This window comes from Pyxicephalus adspersus, chromosome 6 (genome assembly GCF_032062135.1).
Source record: "Pyxicephalus adspersus chromosome 6, UCB_Pads_2.0, whole genome shotgun sequence".
Taxonomy (NCBI): domain Eukaryota; kingdom Metazoa; phylum Chordata; class Amphibia; order Anura; family Pyxicephalidae; genus Pyxicephalus; species Pyxicephalus adspersus.
In genome coordinates, this window is record NC_092863.1 from 55,768,662 (window position 1) to 55,791,589 (window position 22,928).

Sequence of the window (22,928 nt, forward strand, 5' to 3'; positions counted from 1 at the left end):
TTAGGACACATTACCAATTTAAATTCTCAAAACTTCTTGCAAAAATGGGTTACAAGTGGTTAAGCTTTTGTTGGGCAGCAGAAGGTGGCAGTATTGCTCTTTTGAAACACTGGAAAGTTTTTTTTTTCCTATGTAGTTTTAATTCAATGGGTGAATCCTGACCCATGGCAGGCTCTCCTGCACTTCCCTGACCTGACGCTTCCTAGGCCCTCCAGGAATTTGACAGCTTTTGTGTTTTTAATGGCTCACGAGGCGATCACTAGGACTTGCAGTCCTCTTTAGGGAGGTCATATCTAGACTGGATTCCTTCATGGTGAACGAAGACTTAACTAGTGTTTAGACAGACATACATGACAAATTCATGGCTGTGTGGGAACCCTGATTAGTCCTTGGACACCCAGATCTCCACATGACCACAGCTATCGGGATATGATGCAAGATTCCACGACATTTTTCTGCTGCAAGCGCTCTGCACTCCCCAGGCACAGATTCCTACTTATTCCCTTACTCCAGATTTTTACTTCCTTCTCATTTCCCTTTCATCTCCCCTGCCCCTATAGCACCCTCATGAACCCACTGACGTTTCCATACCCAACTGAGTATGTCTGGAATATGCCACTTCGGATATCCAATTTCTCCCCACCCTAAAGGTGCGTACACACTTCCAATTTTTATCGTTCAAAACGAACGACGAACGATCGATTGGGCAAAAATCGTTCGTAAAAAAAGTAACCAACGACGCCGACGAACGAGGAAAGTCGTTGGAAACGAACGACCGGACCGGCGGATTGGATTGGACGACGATCGTTGAACATCGTTCGTGTGTACGGTCGTTCGTTGATCGCCCATGATCTGAGCATGCGTAATGAACGAACGTTCGTTTACTTTCCTGTCGTGCACATAGTTCCTCTATCGCTCAAACGATCGTATCTATTGTGTGTACAATATCTACAAACGATCGTGTCGTTATCTCTATGTGCAGGATCGGTGCTATACGATCGTTCGTAGATATCGTGCAGGATCGTTCGTTTTCCAACGATAATAATTGGAAGTGTGTACGTAGCTTTAGATGTCTATAGCTTTTGATATTGACACAGTAGTGATGCCTTTTGCGGTTTTAATCTGTTAACTACTGTTGGAGTTTGCTTATATATTTTGTCAATGTTACCCCTACTCTATGTCAATATGCATGGTAACTTTCTATTTCCTGTTGTTTATATGTTTGCATCACTCCGGCTTATTTATTTCTTTATCCCTTACCCCTGATACTTTTCTAATAAAAATGTGTAAAAAGAAAGGTGCATACTAAGGGGGGAGGCATTACAAAGTTTGAACAAAGTATAGAGGGGTGATAGAAAGTGGCCACAATGACAGAGGTTACTAAATAACTATGGCACAAAAAACTGGGAACACTAAATTTGTTGTGTGCTGCTCCTCTTTCTTCTTTTTGATTACCCCCACTCCCTCTCTCTCTCCCCCCCCCCCAAAACACACACACAACTACAACAAATTTCTGGGGAGAACACACTGTTTTAATGACACTGGTGAGAGTCTGTGCAACTGGGGCAAATGTGGGAGAAGTGGTGATAGCAGGGGGTGATTGGGGGTCAGACACAGTGGTGAGAGTTAAAGGGGATTGGCATGGTGTTATCAGGCATGGTGGTGGGATGGGGGAGGGGGTACAGTGGTGGCGGTGAGGGGGTGTGAACTAGCTAAATAAATTAAATAATTGAATAAAATCCTCTTGTCCCACTACGACATAACCCCACCAGCTATTTTGAATAGTGCCCGTCTACATTTACAGATCTCGCTCTCATCAGTAGTACTGTCTTTGTGATAAACACTATAAATATAGTGCTGATGCCTGGCTCATATGCAGTACCAACACAATATTAAAAACTCCTCAGCCAGAGCCGACCTGGAATTTAGTGCTGCCATTTTCCTGGCAATCAGCTACCAGCACCGGACACCGCTCATCTCTCATAACTTACTTATGGCTTAAACATATTTTATGATTAAAAACAACTTTTAAGCGATCAGAGCCTTCCAGTTCCAGGAGCTGATTACTGGAGGTTTATAAAGGCCGGGCCTGGATCCCACTGTCAGTCACTGACACTGTGTATCAGAACCACAAAGGCTTCCATGGGGCTCTTCCACATTTCCAGAAGTTTCAGATGCCTGTCGTCCCCCCCCCCCCCCCCCCCCTGCACCTGGGACCACTCAATAGGAGGCCCCCATATTATCTCATGTCAGGTCTCCCTTAAGAAGCCTTTGAGGGTCTCCTCCACCCAATGCTATTTAGACAGACTTCCATTAAATGATTATTTGTATCAGGTTAAACGCTGCTTTTCTATATAAAGACGGATTAGAGGCATATAAATGTAAAATATTACCTGACACAACAGTCTTAGAAGTAAAAATGAAGCGTCAACCAGTTGCCAGGGAGACGTATTCTCACTGAACGTCACTTCCTGGAATGGGAGGACGTCCCGATGACAATGTCTTATTCCTTGGAAGGCTGGTCACCAGAGAGAACGCAAACACGATGCAGTACCTCAGCTCTTGTGCCATGCTGACCTCTAGTGGACAATGTTTGTAACGCATTTGGAAAGTTTATTACCCTAAAAGACTGCAGACCAGGCAGCAGTGAATGCATTGAATGTAGGCGGGCAGAGTGTGAAAGAATGCTAAAAAGTAGTCTCATGAACAGCAGTCAGATGAGAATTATAAGAACAATATCTGAAAATTTTTAATTAACAAAGGCGATTAGGTGTCATATATAAAATATATATACGAAAATAAAAGCTTAGTATTTGTCATATATATGGGAATAAAGCAGAAATAAACCTAAAAGTAAAAAATTAGGAGCAGGCACGTTGTTGATTTCAGAAGCGAAAGGCAATGTCTCTTCTGTAATAAAATCATTTTACCTGCCTGTTCACTCTTTTTTTAAAGCGTACCTAAACTCAGAATTTTCACTTTACATAAAAGGGTAGACAACCCTTTTATGTTAATTACATTTTTTTTATTATTAATAAAAGGATTTGTATAGCGCCAACATATTATGCAGCGCTGTACATTAAATAGGGGTTGCAAATGACAGACAGTGATACAGGAGGGAAGGACCCTGCCCTGAAGAGCTTACAATCCAGTAGGTGGGGGAATTTACACACAATAGGAGGGGAGATATGTAGTGGTGGGAAGTAGTGATGGTTTCAAAATACTGCTCTTTTAAATGAGCAGAAAGTAGAAGCAAGTTGAATAGGACGAGGAAGACCATTCCAGAGAGTTGGGGCAGCTCTAGAGAAGTCTTGGAGCTGTGCGTGTGATGAGGTTATGAGTGAGTTATTAGTAGGTTATTGGAGGAGCCGAGAGAGCGGCTGGGGGAGTATTTTTCCACCAGGTCAGAAATGTAGGTGGGATAAGAACTGTGGAGGGATTTGAAGGTAAAGCACAGGAGCTTGAATTTGATTCTAAGGTGAAATGGAAGCCAGTGTAGAGAACTACAAAGAGATACAGTGGAAGAGGAGCGGTGGGAAGGATGAATGAGTCTGGCTGCAGCATTCATAATAGATTGTAGAGGAGAGAGTCCGGGTTAGTGGAATACCAAAGAGAAGGAGGTTACAGTAGTCCAGACGGGAGAAAAGAGCGTGTACAAGTTTGTTGGTCTCTGGGGACAGGTAGGGGCGGATTTTGGAGATGTTGTGTAGATTAGTAGTAGTAGTATTAGTAGTAGTAGTAGTAGTAGTAGTAGTAGTAGGGACAGGACCTGGAAATGTACAAAAATAGGGGGTGAGAGGACAGAATCAAAGGTGATGCCAAGACAATGTGCCTAAGGGGAGGGCCGAATAACAGTGTTGTTAACAGTTAGAAATATGTCAGGGGGAGATTTGGAATTTGAGGGGGGGATGATGAGTCCGGTTTTATCCAGGTTGAGTTTCAGGAATCAGTCAGACATCCATGATGAGATGGCTGACAGGCAGCAAAATTCTGTGTGTTTGTTTTTTTTAAAAAAAAAAAAAGTGCAGCACCGCCCAAGAGGCTCTTGGGTGCAAAAAGGAGCCCTTTCATCAAAAGCAGAAAAAAAGCTGATCTCACGCATGTACAGTAAGACCAGCAAGTTTTTTCTCCAACTATGTCACCCGATCTCGCTCCTGGGTCTGGTGACGTAGGATGAAGAACCTAGAAGAAAAGGAGAAGATGGCAGCACCTGAAACGCCGGCCCGGAGACGGATACCAGGACAAACGTGGGACCCCATTGAAGAGACCTCCGGACCGATCAACTGTGCTGCGGGATTGAAGGTAAGTGTATTTTTTTTTGGCCGTTTTTGAGTTTAGTTCCTCTTTAAGTACATTCATGTCTCCTCACTCCATCATGGGGGCCGAGATCTTCAACAGATCTCCGCCTGGGTTCAGGATCTTTGGCCATCTTGTTCAGCCAGGCATGAATATTATAACTCACGTGCATGTTCATTCATTCCCAGCAGCTGGAATTGCACACTGAGCTGCACATGCATCTCCACTTACATTACAGGAAAGATTGAGAATAGGCAGGTAAGTTTGTTGTATTGTGGATGGGACATCACCTGTTCCTTCTACAATAACTATCAACCTGCTTTTAATTTTTTTTTTTTTAAACAAACACTTTTTATCAGCTATGGGATGTGGTTCAGAGGTTTGATTAGTTTGTGTACAGACACAACAGCAGGATCTCAGGTCACACACATAACTCAGTGGCTCATACCCCTCTTCTCCAAGCAAATGTTTACTTTCTAGAGAAGCTTTTTACATTTTATTTACCTTTGAAGAACCCTTGAACTAATGTTCAGCCCTTGGGGATCAAACATAAAACCAATTTAAGGGGAATCAGAAAAGGGTGAAAAGCCTCTTGCATTGGTGGCCAGAAGAAACTCCCTTTACAGTGGTAGCTTGAACACCTTTCTAGACAAATAAAAGATCATCGGTCATCAGCTGGCTGGACCAAGTGGTGTTGGCCCCAAAGCTTTGCAGGCATTATCAAATGGGAGGTCTGTTAACCACAGTTTAAGGAACCCCTAGCATTCTATGAAGGAGTATTGGCTGGGAATGGTTAGTCTAGATCAGCCTTTTTCAAACCCCTAAAGATCCTATAAATTAATAACTTTCATGATCTGTGAAATCCTCCTAAAACTAATCAATAGGAAAAATACCATATGCATTGGTTACTAGTTGGAAGAATACCCCTCTTTCCCACCTGTGAAGACAGAAAGCTCCTTGGTTTCAATCAGCTGGTTCTGCAAAGTGGTGTTGGCTCTAAACCTGTGCAAATACAGCCTTATGGTATGCCAGTCTGCCAAAACTCAAGAGTCCCTGGCTAGGAACCCTGGATGAGAATAGCTGGTCTAAATCTTCAAAGTAACCTATACAGACAGAAATATTGATATTGCCATTATTGTCGCCTTTTTAAGGATGCTAATTATCTGGTTGTGTCTGGCCTCACTGACAGTGAAAAACATACAGCTATTGAAATTAGTTACATCAGGATTCCCTGATACATACTGTATACCTGTTTCAGATACATGACTTAGAAAGCACGGAGGCACCATGTGGTACATAGTTCAGAAGTAGTTTTAGAATGGTATAAAAATAAAAACTATTTTATATATTAAATAACAGTTTATAAACACCTTTTCCTTCTTTTCACAATTTGTGGTGGGTAGGAGATAAAGAGACCCTGACTAATATATATGAACAATACATAAAACAAAGATATGCTATAACATGTTTCAAACACCGTGCTCTTTCACACAGTTGAAAAATGCACCGTAGTGTATATTCATTGTATGTCTTGTTCTCAGTAACACCTATTTTTGTGGACACAGGGTTTTTCACTCATGGATCACCATAAATTGCTGCATATGGCTGATGTCTGTCTCTGCGCCCTTCTATTGTTGAAGTGCAATAACCCATGCATGTTATGTGGTTGTTGTACAGTGTGATCCTAATGAGTGGGCTGCCATGCACCTCAACAGATATTAAGGCATTGACAACTATTACATAATGCATTGGGGTCATATAGGTACCATACAAAAAATGCATATTTCTATAGAGCTATAGGTTATTGTCCTTAAATGTACTTTATGTTTTCAGATTAGGTCTACTCATATTACCCATCCTCTTTGTTTGCTTCTTTGAATTAAAATATTCAAGATTATGTTATTAAAGTGAATGTTTAGTATGCCATCTTCTAAATTTCCACTATCGTTGTTAATGAACTAAAAACAGCACAAGGCATATTAGACTTTCACTGGCATCTCCTTTGTATTTATTGCCCACACACAATTGTGTACATTTACATTCAAGTAATCTTTAGATTATTGAAAAAAACACAAACACAGGAAATCTTATTACACCCCAGGGCAACTCCCACTATTGTTGTAATGTGTATAATTTTCATTAATAGTTGAATTTTAGGAGTGTAGTAGCAGCAAGACAAATCTCTGTATCTCATTGCATCATTCTAAGTGCTTTTCCAGAGACAATAGCTTCTGTCTGAAGACTTCTGCACAAATAATACAAACAGATGAAATGTTAGAGAAAGTCAGTGACTGCTTTGCACACGTCCAATTCTAAGTGAGTCATTTACAATTAAGTTTCAGTTCAGCAGACACAAGAAGCAAGTGTTTACTAGTGTGCTGGCAGAGAAACTTCACCCATGCTGGCAGCCCAGCCCTAGACAAAATGTCGTTATGTGAATATACCACACAGAAGGATATTCGCATAGGAAGCCGCCTGCTTGGCACCTTAAAATGGGGCATCTTTGCTGTAGTTTTACTTTATATGTGGTGAGTATTAATTAATTAATATATATTTTACTTTTGCAGTCTAAAATATTTTTATACAGTTTGTAAGTTCTTGGTTACATGGAAAATTACATTAACTTTATAGAAGAGTAAATTTCTCAGTATTAGCAGAAATAGTACTGTGTTAAAGATTATAGGATAAGTTAGGCATCTGAATGCATTAGATGACTTGAAAAAGTTAGGAGATTTGTAGTAATTGTGTTTATTGCCAGTGTTTGTACTCTAAATGGGCAATCTGTTCTTTATGTTTTTGTTATACTTGGGCATGCCACTGTTTTAAGTTTATGGCATAAAACATATTCCTTTAAAACGTTTGGCCTTGCTACCAAATGCAAGAAAATTAGCAAAAACAAAATGTATTTGTATTTTTGATTCATACCTTTTTAAAAAAAAATGCTATCATTGTATATATATATTTTTTAAGGCTAATAACAGATGCAAAACAAATCCCAGGAACTCAAATTTACAGATGGTTTTACATAGAGTGACAAGGCATTCCATTAACAGCTGGTGAATTACACGGAGTTTGAGCACATATACATGTGGTGTGTGTAATCAAAATAAGGTTTACATGCTAACATAGATCTAGAAAAAGTCTAAAATGTTGAAAATAAGTCAAATCTGCCACTATCATTCTTTTTAACAGTTGCACCAGAAGGTACACTATTGCCCTTTTCTATTAGCACAAATAGCAAAGATCTTGTTGTTAACTAGTTTCCTCCTCCTGACGATGCAGCTGCAAGTTGTGGCCTGAGTGTTTTGTATCTGTCATAAAAAATAATTAATGTATTTTCTTCTGACACACACTGGGTGTTAACAATAGAGCGTTCTATGAGACAAAGCTTGCTTGCATTTAAACTGAAGTGAAGGACAATATCAGATTAATATCTATTTAAAGCTGACATAAATCATGAATCTTTAGTAATTTAGGTTTAAAGATTGTCTTTATTGAAAAAAACATTCCAAAAGGAACAGTAGTTCTAAATATGTAAGTAGCTGAAGTTATATATAATTCTAAAAAAAAGTGTGCTAGTCTCTATTTGCTTCTATCTCTTTATAAGTAAATGAGCCTGTAAATCACAATAAGGACCATTAGAGAAGCCGACAAGGACCAGAACCTACAACATTTTTACCAGCAACCTTCTGGTGTTCATAGCTCTGAACCTACAACCAGGGTAAAGGCTGATTTATTAAGAATCAGTACAACAGTCAGTGCTGCTGCCTGGGATTCTCTGCTCAATGAATAGACTAAAAATATATCTGTATATAAACCTTGTTTTTGTTTCATGTAGTGTATGGAAGGCTTAGACCAGAGGTAGTCCAGCCTAACACCCTCCTAGTTATTTATTGTTGGATCCGGCCTCATTGAATTGTTGCCTTATCACGAGTTCTCGCAATATCATCGAGTTCCCGCACAGTAACTCCGAATACTATGGCTAGAGCAGAAGCAACACGCAGCTACCAGTCTCCGGAAGGTTGACCTGGAACGTCGTGTCTTCAACCCTGAATGGACTGACGAATTATTCTTTGTCCAATGCAGCAACAAAGCCCTGTGTTTAGTGTGCAACGACACCAACAGCACTTCAAGCGGTCAAATCCAATGGGGCATTTCGATGCCAGGCACGCGCACACATACAGAAACTACACTGCGGATGAGCGGGAGACTGAGGCTGCTCGCTTGTACTCACAGTTGGAAAAAAACCTTGGATACCTTGTTTCTTCTGGCCTAGTGTGCCTTCTTGACCTCCTGAAATGGCCTAGTAGTCCAAAAAGTTTGCTGACCCCTGGCTTAGACCCTGTCTCACTGTCCCTTTTGTCTCAATTTGTCACAAAAAAAAAGCATCCCAATGTTGTCCCAAGAGCAAGATGTAATGGGAACTCTTTTAAAAAAGACACCTGTTCCAGAAACAGCTGCTTAAAGGGGGGATTATCTTCGCTTATCCACACTGTGATTTAACTTTCACTTTGTTGAGTTTTTGTGACAGGTAGATAAGGGAAATTTTCCTAACAGTAGCAAATAAATATGACTTGTCAGGGATTTTAATCCTTCCCTACTTTATCCAAAACTAAGCAAAAGTTTGACTATGCATTCATTAACATTGGCAACACTTTATTCAGTTACATTAAATGTAAATTCTTTCTACTTTCACTCAATAGACTAAGCTAACACTAGGCACTAAGCTAACCACCAGTCTGGGGAAGAAGGGGAAGAAAAGGCACTAATGACACAGGAAGTTTTGCGCCTAGTACAAACTGTGAGACCTGGTTACACCAGAAGTGATGAAATCTCAGGAACTTGGTTGAAATTGAGACTGATTACCTATTGTATCAAAAATCATGGCTGCAGAATATAGATTTAAAAAATATAAAGAACATGGATTAGGGACAAGAACCAATGCAATGCCATTTAATGCTAACTCATACGAAACCTTTAAAAATGTGTATGTACTGATTATAGTTCTTCATTAAAATAAAAATAAAAATAAAAAAATAAAATACTGAATGTGTTATAGGTTATAGTGAATGCACTTTTTATCCTTACTTTTCCATATTCAAAATAAACAGTATGTCTAGATAAATTACATTTGCATTAAAGTAAGGTATAACCTGCAGCTACCCACAATAACATATCAGAATACAATTTTTTTTTCACCCAAAAACTATTTTCTTTCCATGTAATAATTGTTATTTTACACAGACATTGGAAATTTCTTATATCACTGTTCTTTAATTTTCAGTGTTATACTGCTTACTGAAAAGCGTTATCAAAAAAAAGACTCCATTATCAGTTCTGTACACACAAAGGTGAAAGGCGTTTCGGATGCTGATTCCAGGATCTGGGACACAGCTGAATATACAATTCCTTCCCCGGTGAGTTACAATTTAATATAACAGCTGTTTTCTATGTAGACAGCAAGTATTGCTGATATTTAATTATCTGATTCTACACACTGGCAAACATTATCTATAGGCATGAGAAGACAGTCAGATAGATCCAACCACTGAATGACTGTTGACTAGAATGATTACTTATGTAATGATTACAGCTTTAAATTTCACTGTTAGATTTTAGTATTCCATGCTTAAATAGTGTCAAAACCAACTGAAAAAAGAAAGTATTGCACTAAGATGACAATTATTGCATGTGTGTATGTAGCTTTAGTCTCTGTTCTGGAAACTATCAGTAGAAGAGCTGCTTTAATATGAAAGTCCTCCTCTACTCTGTTGTGAAAGTACCGTATTTTTCGGACAATAAGACGCACTTTTTTCCCCTCAGAAGTGGGGGGAAAAAGTCCCTGCGTCTTATGGTCCAAATGTAGCCGTCCCGTCCCCCCTGTATAGCCCCCCCTCCGGCTTTTCGCCTGTCTCCTGTTCAGCGCGTTTCCTCCTCTGCTACGTCTCCTGCTGCTGTCCCATCCCCCCTGTATAGCCCCCCCTCCGGCTTTTCTCCTGTCTTCTGTTTAGCGCGGCCAGAGTGACTGTGACTCCTGTCACTCTTGTATCTTGCTCCCGGCGTCCTCCCACTCTCAGCATGATTGGCTGACAAAGTCATGCTGGGAGCATTCTCCCAACATGACTTTTATCAGCCAATAATGCTGAGAGTGTTCCCTGAATAGCGTGCTGAACCTCACTGAAGATCACTCTTCACCAGGATCTTCAGTGAGGTAAAGCACACATAGTAAAATCACATATACGGTACACAACACAAACACAGTGAAAGCACACACATACACAAACATATTTAAATCACACACATATCGTTTTTTTTAATGTCTTTTGTTATAAAAGCAGAATTAAAGGGGCATTAACCCCTCTTTGTTTACCTGTCGTTTATAGGTAGGTAAGCAGAGAGGGGGTTTGGGCAATGAAAGCGCCCTAATACTTACAGATTCCATGATCCAAAGGGGTCCTGGTCCAGTGCCTCGTTATTGTGTTTTACAGTAATTTTGTCTTTTGCTGACTTTATTTGTTAATAATGGTTCTAAATGCTGCTGTTTACTTTACAGGGTTTATTACATGTGTTTATGACTGTGCTGTTGGTTTTTAATGCACATAAAATATTTTAGGACACTATTTGTTTCAGAATCTTTTTTTTCTTCATTTCCCTTCTCTAAAAACTGGTGCGTCTTATGGTCCGAAAAATACGGTATTCTTTATTGTTGTATGTATCTCTTTTTAGGAGATGTCCAGTCTTAGTGACTACTATCACCAGGACAGGCAGTGAGGAGAAATATTTGACATTAACGAAAACCTGAAATGGCCTCTTTTTGCCCCGTACATACTTGTCTATGTATACAAGGATACAATGCAAGTAGTGGTACCATATGACCGTAAAAAAAATTGGAAATGCTTTAATACTTTCTGAGTTGCTGACGTAATCAGCAGTACTGACTGACTTACATATAAGAATATGATCTAGGTGATAGCAAGGCATCTGAAGAACAAGGGCCTAAAAGTATAGCTTACATATCTTTCATGAAAATTTTACTATTAAACCATTGCTTTCCAGAGCCTTTTGGCAGCTTTGGGAAGTATTTTGCACATTAGAAATGAGTAACATCGGTCATTTAAAATGTTCATTCTGACTTAGTGGAAATTTCCACTTCCCATTAACCTGATTAAATGCCTGAAAACAGTTAAGTGTTTTTTTTTTGTAATGTTTTTTCTCTTCTGACATTCTTCATTTTACACAGGGTGGATCGTCATTCTTTGTTCTAACAAACATAATTAAAACAGAAAATCAAAAAGAAGGCAATTGCCCAGAGGTAAGAAAAAAGTACATTAATATAAAATATCTTTGATTCCCCAATGGTCCTTAGTACATACACACATTTAGTGACATGTAATTTAAGTTGTATTATTTGGAGCTTTATGTTGTGATATTACTTTTTATTGAGGGAACTACTTCAATGTGTTAGTGTAAAGTACACTTCTCTCCAAACAACATCAGCTTTTCATATTAAGCATTAATACATCATTAAAGCATTTAAGCAAGTACAAGCAATTTAAGCAACTAAAAGGAATGTAAGTATCTGAGTTTGATCTAATACCGGCTTTTTGCAGTACACTAGCGCTAAAATTAGTAAAGTATAAAGCAGAACAAGAAGAATGCTGATATAATGAAAAAAGCAAAATAACAGAGAGATGAACACATCATTGCTTCTTCTTTTAATGTCCTGTTACAGTTACAGGAGGAGAACCCAGGATGACCTGAGTTTAATGATGCTGACTATTAGACTGAGAATACCTAGTGGCAAAAAAGTACAGAAGAGAATATCTCTGGATTGTGGCTAAAATTGCTGCATTTTGTCTATTTATTTTTGTTTAATAGGCTATTTGTGTATTGGTATTTTGGATAAAGTTCTACTGTAAGGTTTGCTTACCCAAATCCATCCCAAAGCATTTTTTTCAGCAAAATTTAAGAGATTAGTAATTTGCCTGGTTTTACAAACAGCACAAGATGACCCATACCCCAGTCAAGTGTTTTATTGCAAAAAGGAGTTGCATCTAGACAGCCCTCCAGCTGTTGAAGCTCTATAGTTTTTTAGCCCATATGAATGACCTACCCAAAAGTTATCCCTTAAGGGAATGGAAAGACAAGAACCCCAATCCTCTCCCAAAAAAATAAACAATTACAGAAAGATACATATTTTAATAATTCAGTACTGTTAAATAAAAGATCTCGAGTATTAGCTTTTCCCAGGATGCACCTAGTGAAAAGCTACATTTTTAGCAATTGGAATCCTATTTGTTTTTTCTGTTATGCTAATAGGAAATGGCTTCAATGCACAAAATATGTTTACCTCATGGTTTCCTTTTGAAATAATATGGTTTTGTAGGGAAGCTTAGGATAGAGAAAACTCCAGAAGATCATTTCTGTTTTTCACTGCAGAACAATAGTCATTTATTTTTTATTGTATTAAATCACAAATATTGCTTGAAAAATCCAACCATGCTTTGAAGGAAATCTCAAACATCAACCTTTTTCCATTCATGATTTTACTCTTTATACATCTTGGTTTAAATACTAACGTTTTTAGATGGAAAGAAATACCTATTAGTTTAATTTAGTTGTAAGTAACATAAAAATAATTGAACGTTGAAGCACATATTTTATTTTTTTTTTTACTTTGCAGTTTCCAATCCCCAAAACCATTTGTTCTCAAGATGATAGCTGCAAAAAAGGTTATGCTGACCCTCAGAGTAATGGTATGTCCTCTCTTTATTATTCTCTAGTTGGAAATTCTCAATCATATTTATGTATGAGAATCCTTGTCAGAAAAGCTTTACTAGGTCACAGTAAACATAAATGCTTGGGCCTGTTGTGTTGTAATGTAAAGGAAGGAAAATGCAGATAGTAAGAACAATAAAACTGGGTGATTTTTCTGTAAACCACAAAAGATATCCACAGTTGTCAAATGCTGGGAAACAGGAAAGGTACAGCGGTTAGATTATGTGACTTTGTGTTTGTCCATCTGTGCCTATTTTTTCTTATTCTTAACACACACAATTGTAAGAACGTTGGATCATGACAACCATCCTCATTGATCTATAGTCATCAAGTGCACTTCGCCTTAGTGAATGACAAATGTCTCATCTTGGATCTTTATAAACATTAAACTTTTCTCTCCATAGTTCATCTTACAGTTTGCAGCCTGTCCAGGACCACCTACGACCCTATACTGATTAAACAATATAATGCAAACACTTTGTGTGCTATTCTGAACTCTCATTATACTCTAAGGCTGCTCATCATTATCATCTGTTAATGTAATCAGAATTTATGTGTAAAGGAGCATGGGCTGTAGTTGTTCTGGGAAGGCCATTGGAAACTCAGTATAAAAAATTGTATGGGGTCCTATAAGTAATACCGGTGCTTAAAAAGAAAATTAAAAAAAAGCATTGTCAGGAATGTTGATAAAATGCTCCTACTGTTACGGTTAGGAATGCCAATCATTTTCCTTTTTCTCCTATTACTATCTGTTCTAGAATGAATGACTTTGTCAGGCATGTTGATAAAATGCACTTACTGTTACCGCGACTGGGGCCAATCACTTCCCTGTTTGTCCTATTACTACCAGTTTTAGATTAAATTACTTACTCATTAGATGGAGTACAGTTTAAAAACATATTTGTAAAAAACGTGAATGCACACTAAAGTAATGTAGTTATACCAATAGGCATGTGTGGTTATAGCACTCTTGTACAGAAGTGTAGTTATAGTTGTGCACTTAAGCAGGTTATAAAAGTTGTTGTACAGCAGTGAGTTATAGTTATCGTGGTGCACTGAAGCAAGACAAATGTGGTTTTACTATTGCTTTGAAGCACAGAGGTATGGTTTTAGTTGTGCACTGAGGCAGAAAGGAGTGAATATAGCTGTGTTCTGAAGCAGGAAGATTTGGTTATAGTAGTTGCTTGTAGCAGTTTGTTATAGCAGGATTTACTGTAGTACTTATGGTGGTACACTGAAATGGGGAAGTATGGTTTTAATATTGTAATAATAAAAATAATAATAACATCCTAATGGATGGGTCTCCCCCTGCTGCTTCTCCACAAGAGTACCTCCTGCGGGGTCCCCTTTCCTGCAACCTATTCCATTGAATGAGAGGACCCCAGATGTGTTAAGGCCAGTAGTGACCTTCCCAGCACAGAGTACCCCTGCCCAGGGTCCCTGCAGATCCCCCATTTCAGGCCTTCCTCTCTGTGCTACAGTGGTCTCCTCTTGGGCAGGAACAACAACAGGCCCCAGGGCCAGGATGAAGGGAGATTCTGCTCATATGGCTTTGGGGTCTCCAACCCCTTCTAGAACATATGCTGTAGGGACCTCTTCTCTAGGTAATACCTCCCCTCTCCCTTGGCAACAATACATGCAGCTTTTACCTACTAAGGCAGACTTTCAAAGTTTGGTGGCTGAAGATCAAGTGACCTGTCGTTCAGAGATTTGAGCCCTGCATGCTGATTTGCAATCTTTTGATTGTTTGGGGAACTTTACCGCTTGTTTGGGGCCTGGAACTATAGGAACCGCAGAAACAACATTAGGGTCCGCGGCCTGCCTGAGGCCACTCAAGATGCAGACTTGAAGTTAGTTCTCCAGGCCTTTTTTGGTCGCATTCTAGGGTGTTCTTTCCCTTAAAATTACCAGAGCCTTCAGGTTCTTCAGACAGCCCGGCCGGGCATCCAGGCCACAGGATGTTTTATGCTACCTGTCGGATACGGATCTGAAAGATGAGATTTTTTTGAATTTGATGGTGCACCCCTTGAGCTATTTCAGGATCTGTCGTGGCACACCCTACAGCAGCGTCGGCTTTTGCAACCACTTCTGACTGTGTTTAGGGATAACCGTATACCGTACAGATGGGGTTTCCCTTTTAGCCTCTCAGCTCGCAGGGATGGTAAGACCTCCACTCTTTGCTATCCGGAAGATGTTCCAACCTTTTGTAGAGACTTGGGTATTGATCGCCCAAAACTCCCTGGCAGGGAGCCAGAGGACCCTCCTCGTCTGCGCTCACCAGCATGACAAGCACAAGAGGCGCACTCGACGCAGGTCTCGGGACTCCCCACCACCACTAGATTATCCTACTGGTTTGGGACGCTCAAGCTGTTTTCATGCGTTGATTAATCCCCTCTGCGGACCTCTTTAATGCCTCATGTTTTATTATTGATATGCTTTGCATTATGCTAATTCTGCTTTGGATAATATGCTTTTTTTTTATTAGCCCACCTTATGATTAGTTGATAACTAAAATATTGCTTTTGCCATATGTGCTGTGCTAGGTTGGATGCTAGGTTTCCATAGTGGCCTTGGGGGGGGCCTGACGTTCAGTTCAGCTTTGGTTGGGCGGGGGGTCCTCCCTGATGCTGAGACACTGCCAGTGGTCGGCGCTGGCCAATCCAGTGATGATCTAGCCATGGTTTTTTCACCCCATTCTGGCGCCCCCTTGGGCTTACTGCCCCTCTGGGGGGACGTGCTCACCCATCCGGGATTGTTGTTCCCTGTCAGGGACCGATGCGTGGTAGGCCCTCCTTGGCCGCATCCTTGGCCATGGCTGCTAGGGTTTTGAAAACTAGGTAATTTTCCTCCAAGAAACCCATTTTGATAGCACTGGTTCCTTCAATTTTGCCTTTAAAATTTTGTGTGTCAATTACCGTTGCAGACCCCGAGGGTAGATATCTTATTCTACATGGCAGTCTTCAGGGTGTCCCCCTCACGCTTTGCAATCTTTATGCCCCAAATAAAGGTCAGACACTGTTTCTCTCCACAACGTTATCATATCTCGAGAAATTTACCACATCTTTTTAGTTGTTGGCGAGATTTTAATTTGGCATTTTCTCCTGCACAAGACAGACTTGCTCTCCACAATGCCTCTCCTCCTTCGCAGGTGGTACAACAATCTCAAGTTTTCAGACAATTGATTTGCAGGTACCAACTTTATGATAATTGACGGATCCAGCATCCCACTGGGAGACAGTTCTCTTTTTACTCCCCCCTCACTGCACTCACTCCCGAATTGATTATATTTTCACTAACCTTCTGTTGTTACGGAATAGTGTGTCTACGGAGATTCATCCTATTACCTGGTCGGAAACACGCTCCGCTTACGTTAAAAGTTATGTTCTCCTCCGCAACTGTAGGAGTCTGTCATTGGAGGACACAAAGGACACAGATTAGTTAAGACTGTAGTGTGCACGCCCTAAACAATGGGGGGCCTAGGGGCCCCAGACCTGCACAAATATTATTTGGCGGCTCACTTGCGATATTTGCCACTATGGACCTCACCCATCCACGGTATGTAGAGAAATAGAGAAGGGATGGATAGCTTCCATGCACCCCAATGTTATGCTTTGGAGCTCGTCCTTGGTATTGGCTGATAAAGACCTGCTCGCTCCTATGGTGTTCACAAGGACTGTTTGGCGGAGTTGCAGACACAAATTTGGCCTTTTGTCAGAGCCCTCGAGACTGACATCGGTAATCCACACCACACAGATCCCTGATATTTTGCAAGGGGTGATGTCAGGCCCCTGGAGGGATTAGACATCTGCTGCATCCAGTAGAGGAGAGGTTGTTTACCTTTCAAGAACTATGCAAGAAGGTTGAGCTCCCATGCACATCTTTTTATGCTTATTTGCAAATTAGGCATTACATCCAATCCCTCCAGCCCTCAGCCAGGTTTCTAAACATGACTCCTTTTGAGAGGTTGTGCGTGGAGGGCCCGTATACCAAAGGTGTGGTCTCTTCTATATACAGTTTACTGCACAACTCTATACGAAACGCCTCTGGAAAATTTAGGTACATGTGTAAGTGGGAGGAAGTGCTGAACCGAACGTTAGATTCGGATGTATGGTTGGAAATTTGGGAAGCGGCAAACAAAAGCTCTATATGGATGCTGTGTAAAGAAAACTTCTATAAAAATATTCCTGGGTGGTACCATACCCAGAAGGTGCTACATCAGTTGTTCCCTGGGACTGATCCCACTTGCTGGCGCTGTGGGATTTCCCGGCGCTCCCAGGAGCACATTTTTTGGTTTTGTTCCAGGAGAATTATCCAGGAGTATTGGTCTCGAGCAAATAAGTTGCTCTCCAATGTACTCCAACAACAGATTTCCCTAGACCCTCTCACCCACCTACTGGGTCAACCTTTAACATTGTTGCCGAAATACACCGATAAGTCTTATGGAGTATCTCACGGCCCTGATTCAGGACACTGTGGTAAAATTTGAGACCACCTGGGACCATTACTACGCCCAGATGCCTGTATGACTCTATTTACTTTTCCGCTTTATTTTTAATAATATTAGACCATATGACACCATATGTCATCCTATGTCACTGCCACATTCTACACCCCCCCCCCCCCATTCAGGACACTGTGGTAAAATTTGAGACCACCTGGGACCATTACTACGCCCAGATGCCTGTATGACTCTATTTACTTTTCCGCTTTATTTTTAACTGGGACAATTACTACGTCCAGAGGCGTCATCCTATGTCATTGCCACATTCTACCTCCCCCCCCCCCAACCCTGCCCCACCTCTCCACCTCCTTTTTGTTCTGTTGCTGGTTTGCCTGGGTTATTGGCTATTGCTTTGTTGTATAATATATGTTAAATGAGTATGAACACAACATGTTATGGGTTTTTTTTATGCAGTCTTTATTTGAGCCTAACTTTCACAGTGATGTACATAACTGACTGAAAAGCTATGGTTTTCCTTGGTATTTATTATTACCGGTAATATTCTTTTCTGTAACTTGGTTTAAAAAAAATTTCAATAAAATTACAGTTTCAAAAAACAAAAACAAATAAGTATAATGCAGTGCATAGCTTTACCTCTAGTCAGCCATGTCACAAGCCTAAAACATTTGAAGGGATGAATGATTTAGCAGTATAAGTAAATGCTACCTGTATCAGTGCATGGTTTATCATGCTTTTGGTTTGTTCTTATTAGCCCTACAAATTGCCCTACAAAGATTTTACCCCATAGATTTTATTTGGGGTCCACCTTAAAGTTTTTGAACTTTCAGCAAAATTCAGTAAACTAGTAGCAAAGGGTACCCAGGCAGATTATCTCATCTCATCCGTGAAGAATTACCTTAATGTTCCTTAAAAGTTTGATATTGTTTTATCATTACTTTACAAGCTATAATTATCTGGAACATTTACTTCCTTTGTTTATGCAGAAGCATTACAACTACAACAGTTCTTTGTATGTGCCCATCTTCCTTACTTTATAATGTTATACCAGCTCCGTAAAAATACAGTAAAGCGGAAGCTTCCATAAGCCAGGCTATTTTACTTGTTTCACATTTGACCAGCAATGACATGCGGAAATGGAACAATGATCAAATCAAGAACAGCTATCCAAATCTCTGCATGTGTCTTGGGGTTGCCATAAAAAGGAGTCTGTTTACACAATCTGTCTTTTTGTTGTGTAAACTCTTAATTAAACACCAGTAAAGGAAAATGTAGGACAACAGATATCAAATATCAGGAAAATATTAATATAGTATGTATAAGAAAACAGTCTAATACAATATGTACAACATTCCGTGGTATAAAACAATGGTCAGACCTCATCTGGAATATGCAGTCCAGTTTTGGGCACCAGTTCACAAAAAAGATATTGTGGAATTGGAGAGAGTGCAGAGAAGGGCAACTAAACTAATAAAAAGAATGGAGGAGCTCAGTTTAAGGGGGATATGATCACCCTGTAATAATATATAAATGGTCCCTATAGAGAACTATCCTCCAAATTATTCACTTTAAGGTTATTACAGAGGACAAGAGGGTACTCTTTGCATCTGGAGGAAAAGAAAAATACTCTCTGGATAAGGAAGGGATTCTTCTTATATTCTTCATACCTCTAAGCCTGATCAGGATTTCCCTTTCCTCAGGGAGCAGAGCAATCAGCGAGGCTTTATGCTGACATCTCTGCTCCCCTGATCCTGGAGGCAATACGAGGGCAATAGAGGTTGAATAGAAATACTATCTCCATTCAACCTCTACTGCTCTGTGATTGGTCTATTTCTCAGCCAATCACAGAGCAGTAGAGGTATGAATGGACATAGTATTTCCATTCATTGCCCTCCTATTGCCTGCGGTTACAACTAATTGAAGGCACCTGCTTTCAATTAGCTGTGATCGCACAGTTCCCACGGTCCAGGAATCCCACAATGACATTATGATTCATAATGTCATTGTCGGATAACCTGTAAAAAATAAAAAAAAAAAACAAGTTTAAAATAAAAAACACATACAAATAAATAATTTTTTTTTTTTTCCTCCCGAATTTTTGCTGTCGAATGCAGCAAAATTCGGTTCGGGTATACCCGAATTCGAACAGCCATATTCGGGTCCAATATAGGGACAACCCGAATTCGAACATCAACACTAGTAATACATAATCAAGTAAGATAAATCAGCTTAACAACCAATTAAGAGTGAATAAAGTGGTATGGGCTGAAAGATAAAGATACATATAACCCCATCCAAATTTCCTTTTTTTATTGAAGAAAGAAAGAGAGAGAAGTAAAAGGAAAGAAAGCAATTTAGGAGAAAGATTAAAAAATGAGGCGACCTCAAGAGGTTGTTTCTCTATCTAATATACCCAATACACAAACAACTTCTATATTCCAAAGTCCTGCCAGTAGAACCACATGCCAATTGGGGCAGATTGGTCATGTAGACTATTAGTAAGATCTTCTGTAGATCTTCAAAAAAGTTTCTGATGGGAATGCATGCTATTGCCACATCGGTGATCGGGTGAACCAAATCAAAATTCCTATATTTCTTCAAGGGTATAATACTGTTGGGCAGTAGAAAAAATGACTGAGCATCTGGAAGATCACCAGTCATATATTTTGGGGAAAGAGAGCATAATTCATAAAAAAAACTCCAATTTTGGTTTTCTGCCAAAAGATGTAAGACAAAAGGCCAGAGGCTTTCTCCATATTTCCAGCAAGTATCGGGGAAGGCACAGCTTAAAACCACTGGTGTCCTATACCACTGTGAAACCAGTTTACAGTGCACCATCTGGAAATTACCACATATCAATTATTTATTCATCAAGGAAAGGTATCCAACCTTTTACTCCTTTTAGTGAAACAGAGATCCCTATCTGCATCTTCCAACTGTCAGACTAGGTGTTTGTTTTTTACCCATTGTAGGGTAAAAAATCTGGCTACTTTGGATGAACAAAATAGTTCCTGTTGGGCTTTAAGAAACAGATAACAGAACATTGTCTGTGACACTTACATTTTAATCTTTTCAATTTTATTTTGTAGGCATTCAAACTGGGAAATGTGTACAGTTTAACTCCACTTTTAAAACTTGTGAAGTGAGAGCATGGTGTCCTGTAGAGTTCAAAAGTACTCCAGAGTAAGTAACCTGTTTACATATTAGGAATATATTGAAATTCTTTTCTGAGCCCACTGCTGGCCTACTTGGTCAAAGATGAAGTGTTTTATTACTAGCGAGAAAGCATCCACAATAGTGTATTGTATGCAATGTACTTGTTAAGCTGAGGGGATCTCTCTTCACAATAGGATCTGTGTTACTATGAAATATTGAAATTCTTCATTGTCCATTACCATTTCTCAAAACATGGCCGAGTGTATGTTTTCATTAGGACGGAACATGTCTTATATCATAGATATGTTTATTTTCATAAATTTGATAATCTAGTGCACTGAGAATCTTTTTTGTGTTCAACGTACCACTATATTATCGTTATATTTCTTAAATAGATAAGTAAAAATGTAATTTGTAGATTTGTTCTTGACTCCCTCCTCTCATCTAAAATAGTATATAGCATAAATTGTGCTTGCTTTATCTGCATATTTGTTATAACACAGGGTACAAAAACAGTTTGTTGATATCTATATTATAAAACAGACTTTCTTCCTACAAGAAAGGAGTATTTGCAACAGGTGCTTTTTGTTATCAATAAAAACAACCATATTGGTAGGTTAACACACATCAAAACATGTTTTGTTTTGTTTTGTTTTTTGCTTTTTTGAAAAAAAAAATTATATTTAAATATGCAGACTTTTTTGTGACAATTTTCTTTCATAAAGACAAAGTTTTGCCTTTTACAGCTTCATCAGAAGAACAAATCTTAGCTGCTCCGTATATGATTTTAATTCTTTAGAGATGCCAATCCTACCAATGACCATTCCCTAAAAAGAAACTGTAAATTGCATAAAGTTTTCATTGGACCTTATAGCCACCTTTTATTTGAAGACAGAATCTCTCTAGGAGCTTATATCCTAAATATATATTATAGGAGCAAATCCCGAAAAGCACATGGCTTTTACACTAAAATATAGCAGATCTGAAATGATTAATTTAGAAGAATTTATGATTTTTTTATTCTCCAGTTTATTTACATGTCGATCTCTTGGGAATAATGTTTAGGAATTCAGGCATGGTTTGTGAACTATATTTTTCTGTGAATACTAGCCAAAAATGACAGTTTATTTGGTTTACATGCCTAAAGTAAGAATAACAATAGGTACTACAGTTTACAGCATCCCTACATTATGGTAGAAACCAGGAGTCTACTTAGGAGGTTGGACTTCACAGTCAATAGGTATTGTATAGGCCAATTATAATAAGCTAGTTGTGGGATGTCAGTTTGTAACTAGGAAACTAGAAACTAGAAAGAGATTCAGTTCCAAATTTTTACTAATAATTGACACTTATTGAAACAAGATCATTTGTAATTTATTGAGTCTAATAGCCAGACTATAATTATTGTCTTCATAAAGCAGCTACAGTGTGGGTACAACAACCTTCCAATATGTATTCATTAGTTACCTAACCACTGCTATCCACAGTTCTGTGATCTCCCACATTGTGTCCTTGTACACCATGACCATGATATGTGCTAGGCTTTTCTATAATAAATTTAACAGTGTAACATACGGTACTCCAAGTTTTTCTTGATCCCAGCAAAACTTCTGTTGATCAACAAAAACAGACTGACAAGCGAAGTTAAAATATGAGATAATGTGAATAAAGTGCGAATTTATGAGACAGATCTTGGAATAGCATTAAGTAGTTTAAGTATTTTCACTTGTCTTTAGTCAAATTTATAGTACTTTATTGGATTATGTTCTCCTCTAATTTAAATAGTCTATAATATAATGGACTGAGGATGACCTGTTCTGTCTAAAAAGAGATCTAATTTGCAATGCTGATGGGGTTTCCAACACAGAGAACAATTTTTCAGTTGACATATGTCAGAAAGGCCGCTTGTGCCAGGAACTATATACTACATCTTAGTTCTTGCCCCGGCTGCCAATATAATACTCACTTTCTTTATTGATACAAGCTAAATCCAGATTAAATAAAACTAATGTGTTCTATATAACAGTCTAAACAAGTACTAGATCCAGTTATTATGTGATGAGTAAGCATTCAAATAAACAAAAGACTTCATTTACATTCCCAAAGATAATGAAGTTAACAATCAATCTTTCTTAATTTGTACCTTACATGCTCACCACATGCAGACACTGCAGCCCAGAGTAGGAGACAACTAGCAATACAAGCAATAGCAGTGCTGTCAATTTAGAGGGCAATGTAG

At 39.1% G+C, this 22,928-nt stretch overlaps 2 protein-coding genes across 3 annotated transcripts in view; one reads left to right on the plus strand and one right to left on the minus strand.

Annotated features, from left to right (window-relative positions):
* IFT81 (intraflagellar transport 81) overlaps positions 1-2,521 on the minus strand; it is a 73,454-nt gene extending 70,933 nt beyond the window's left edge. Inside the window, exon 1 of the mRNA XM_072415891.1 lies at positions 2,394-2,521. The gene's annotated coding sequence lies outside the window, so the exon portion shown is untranslated. The remainder of the gene's footprint in view (positions 1-2,393) is intronic.
* Positions 2,522-6,501: 3,980 nt separating this feature from the next.
* P2RX7 (purinergic receptor P2X 7) overlaps positions 6,502-22,928 on the plus strand; it is a 30,730-nt gene continuing 14,303 nt past the window's right edge. Inside the window, exons 1-5 of one of the 2 annotated variants that reach the window (XM_072415893.1) lie at positions 6,502-6,824; positions 9,581-9,713; positions 11,537-11,608; positions 12,980-13,052; positions 20,623-20,716. In XM_072415893.1, the coding sequence (XP_072271994.1) occupies positions 6,721-6,824; positions 9,581-9,713; positions 11,537-11,608; positions 12,980-13,052; positions 20,623-20,716 (476 nt within the window). In that variant the 5' untranslated portion in view covers positions 6,502-6,720. The remainder of the gene's footprint in view (positions 6,825-9,580; positions 9,714-11,536; positions 11,609-12,979; positions 13,053-20,622; positions 20,717-22,928) is intronic. The other variant, XM_072415892.1, reaches the window with a different exon arrangement.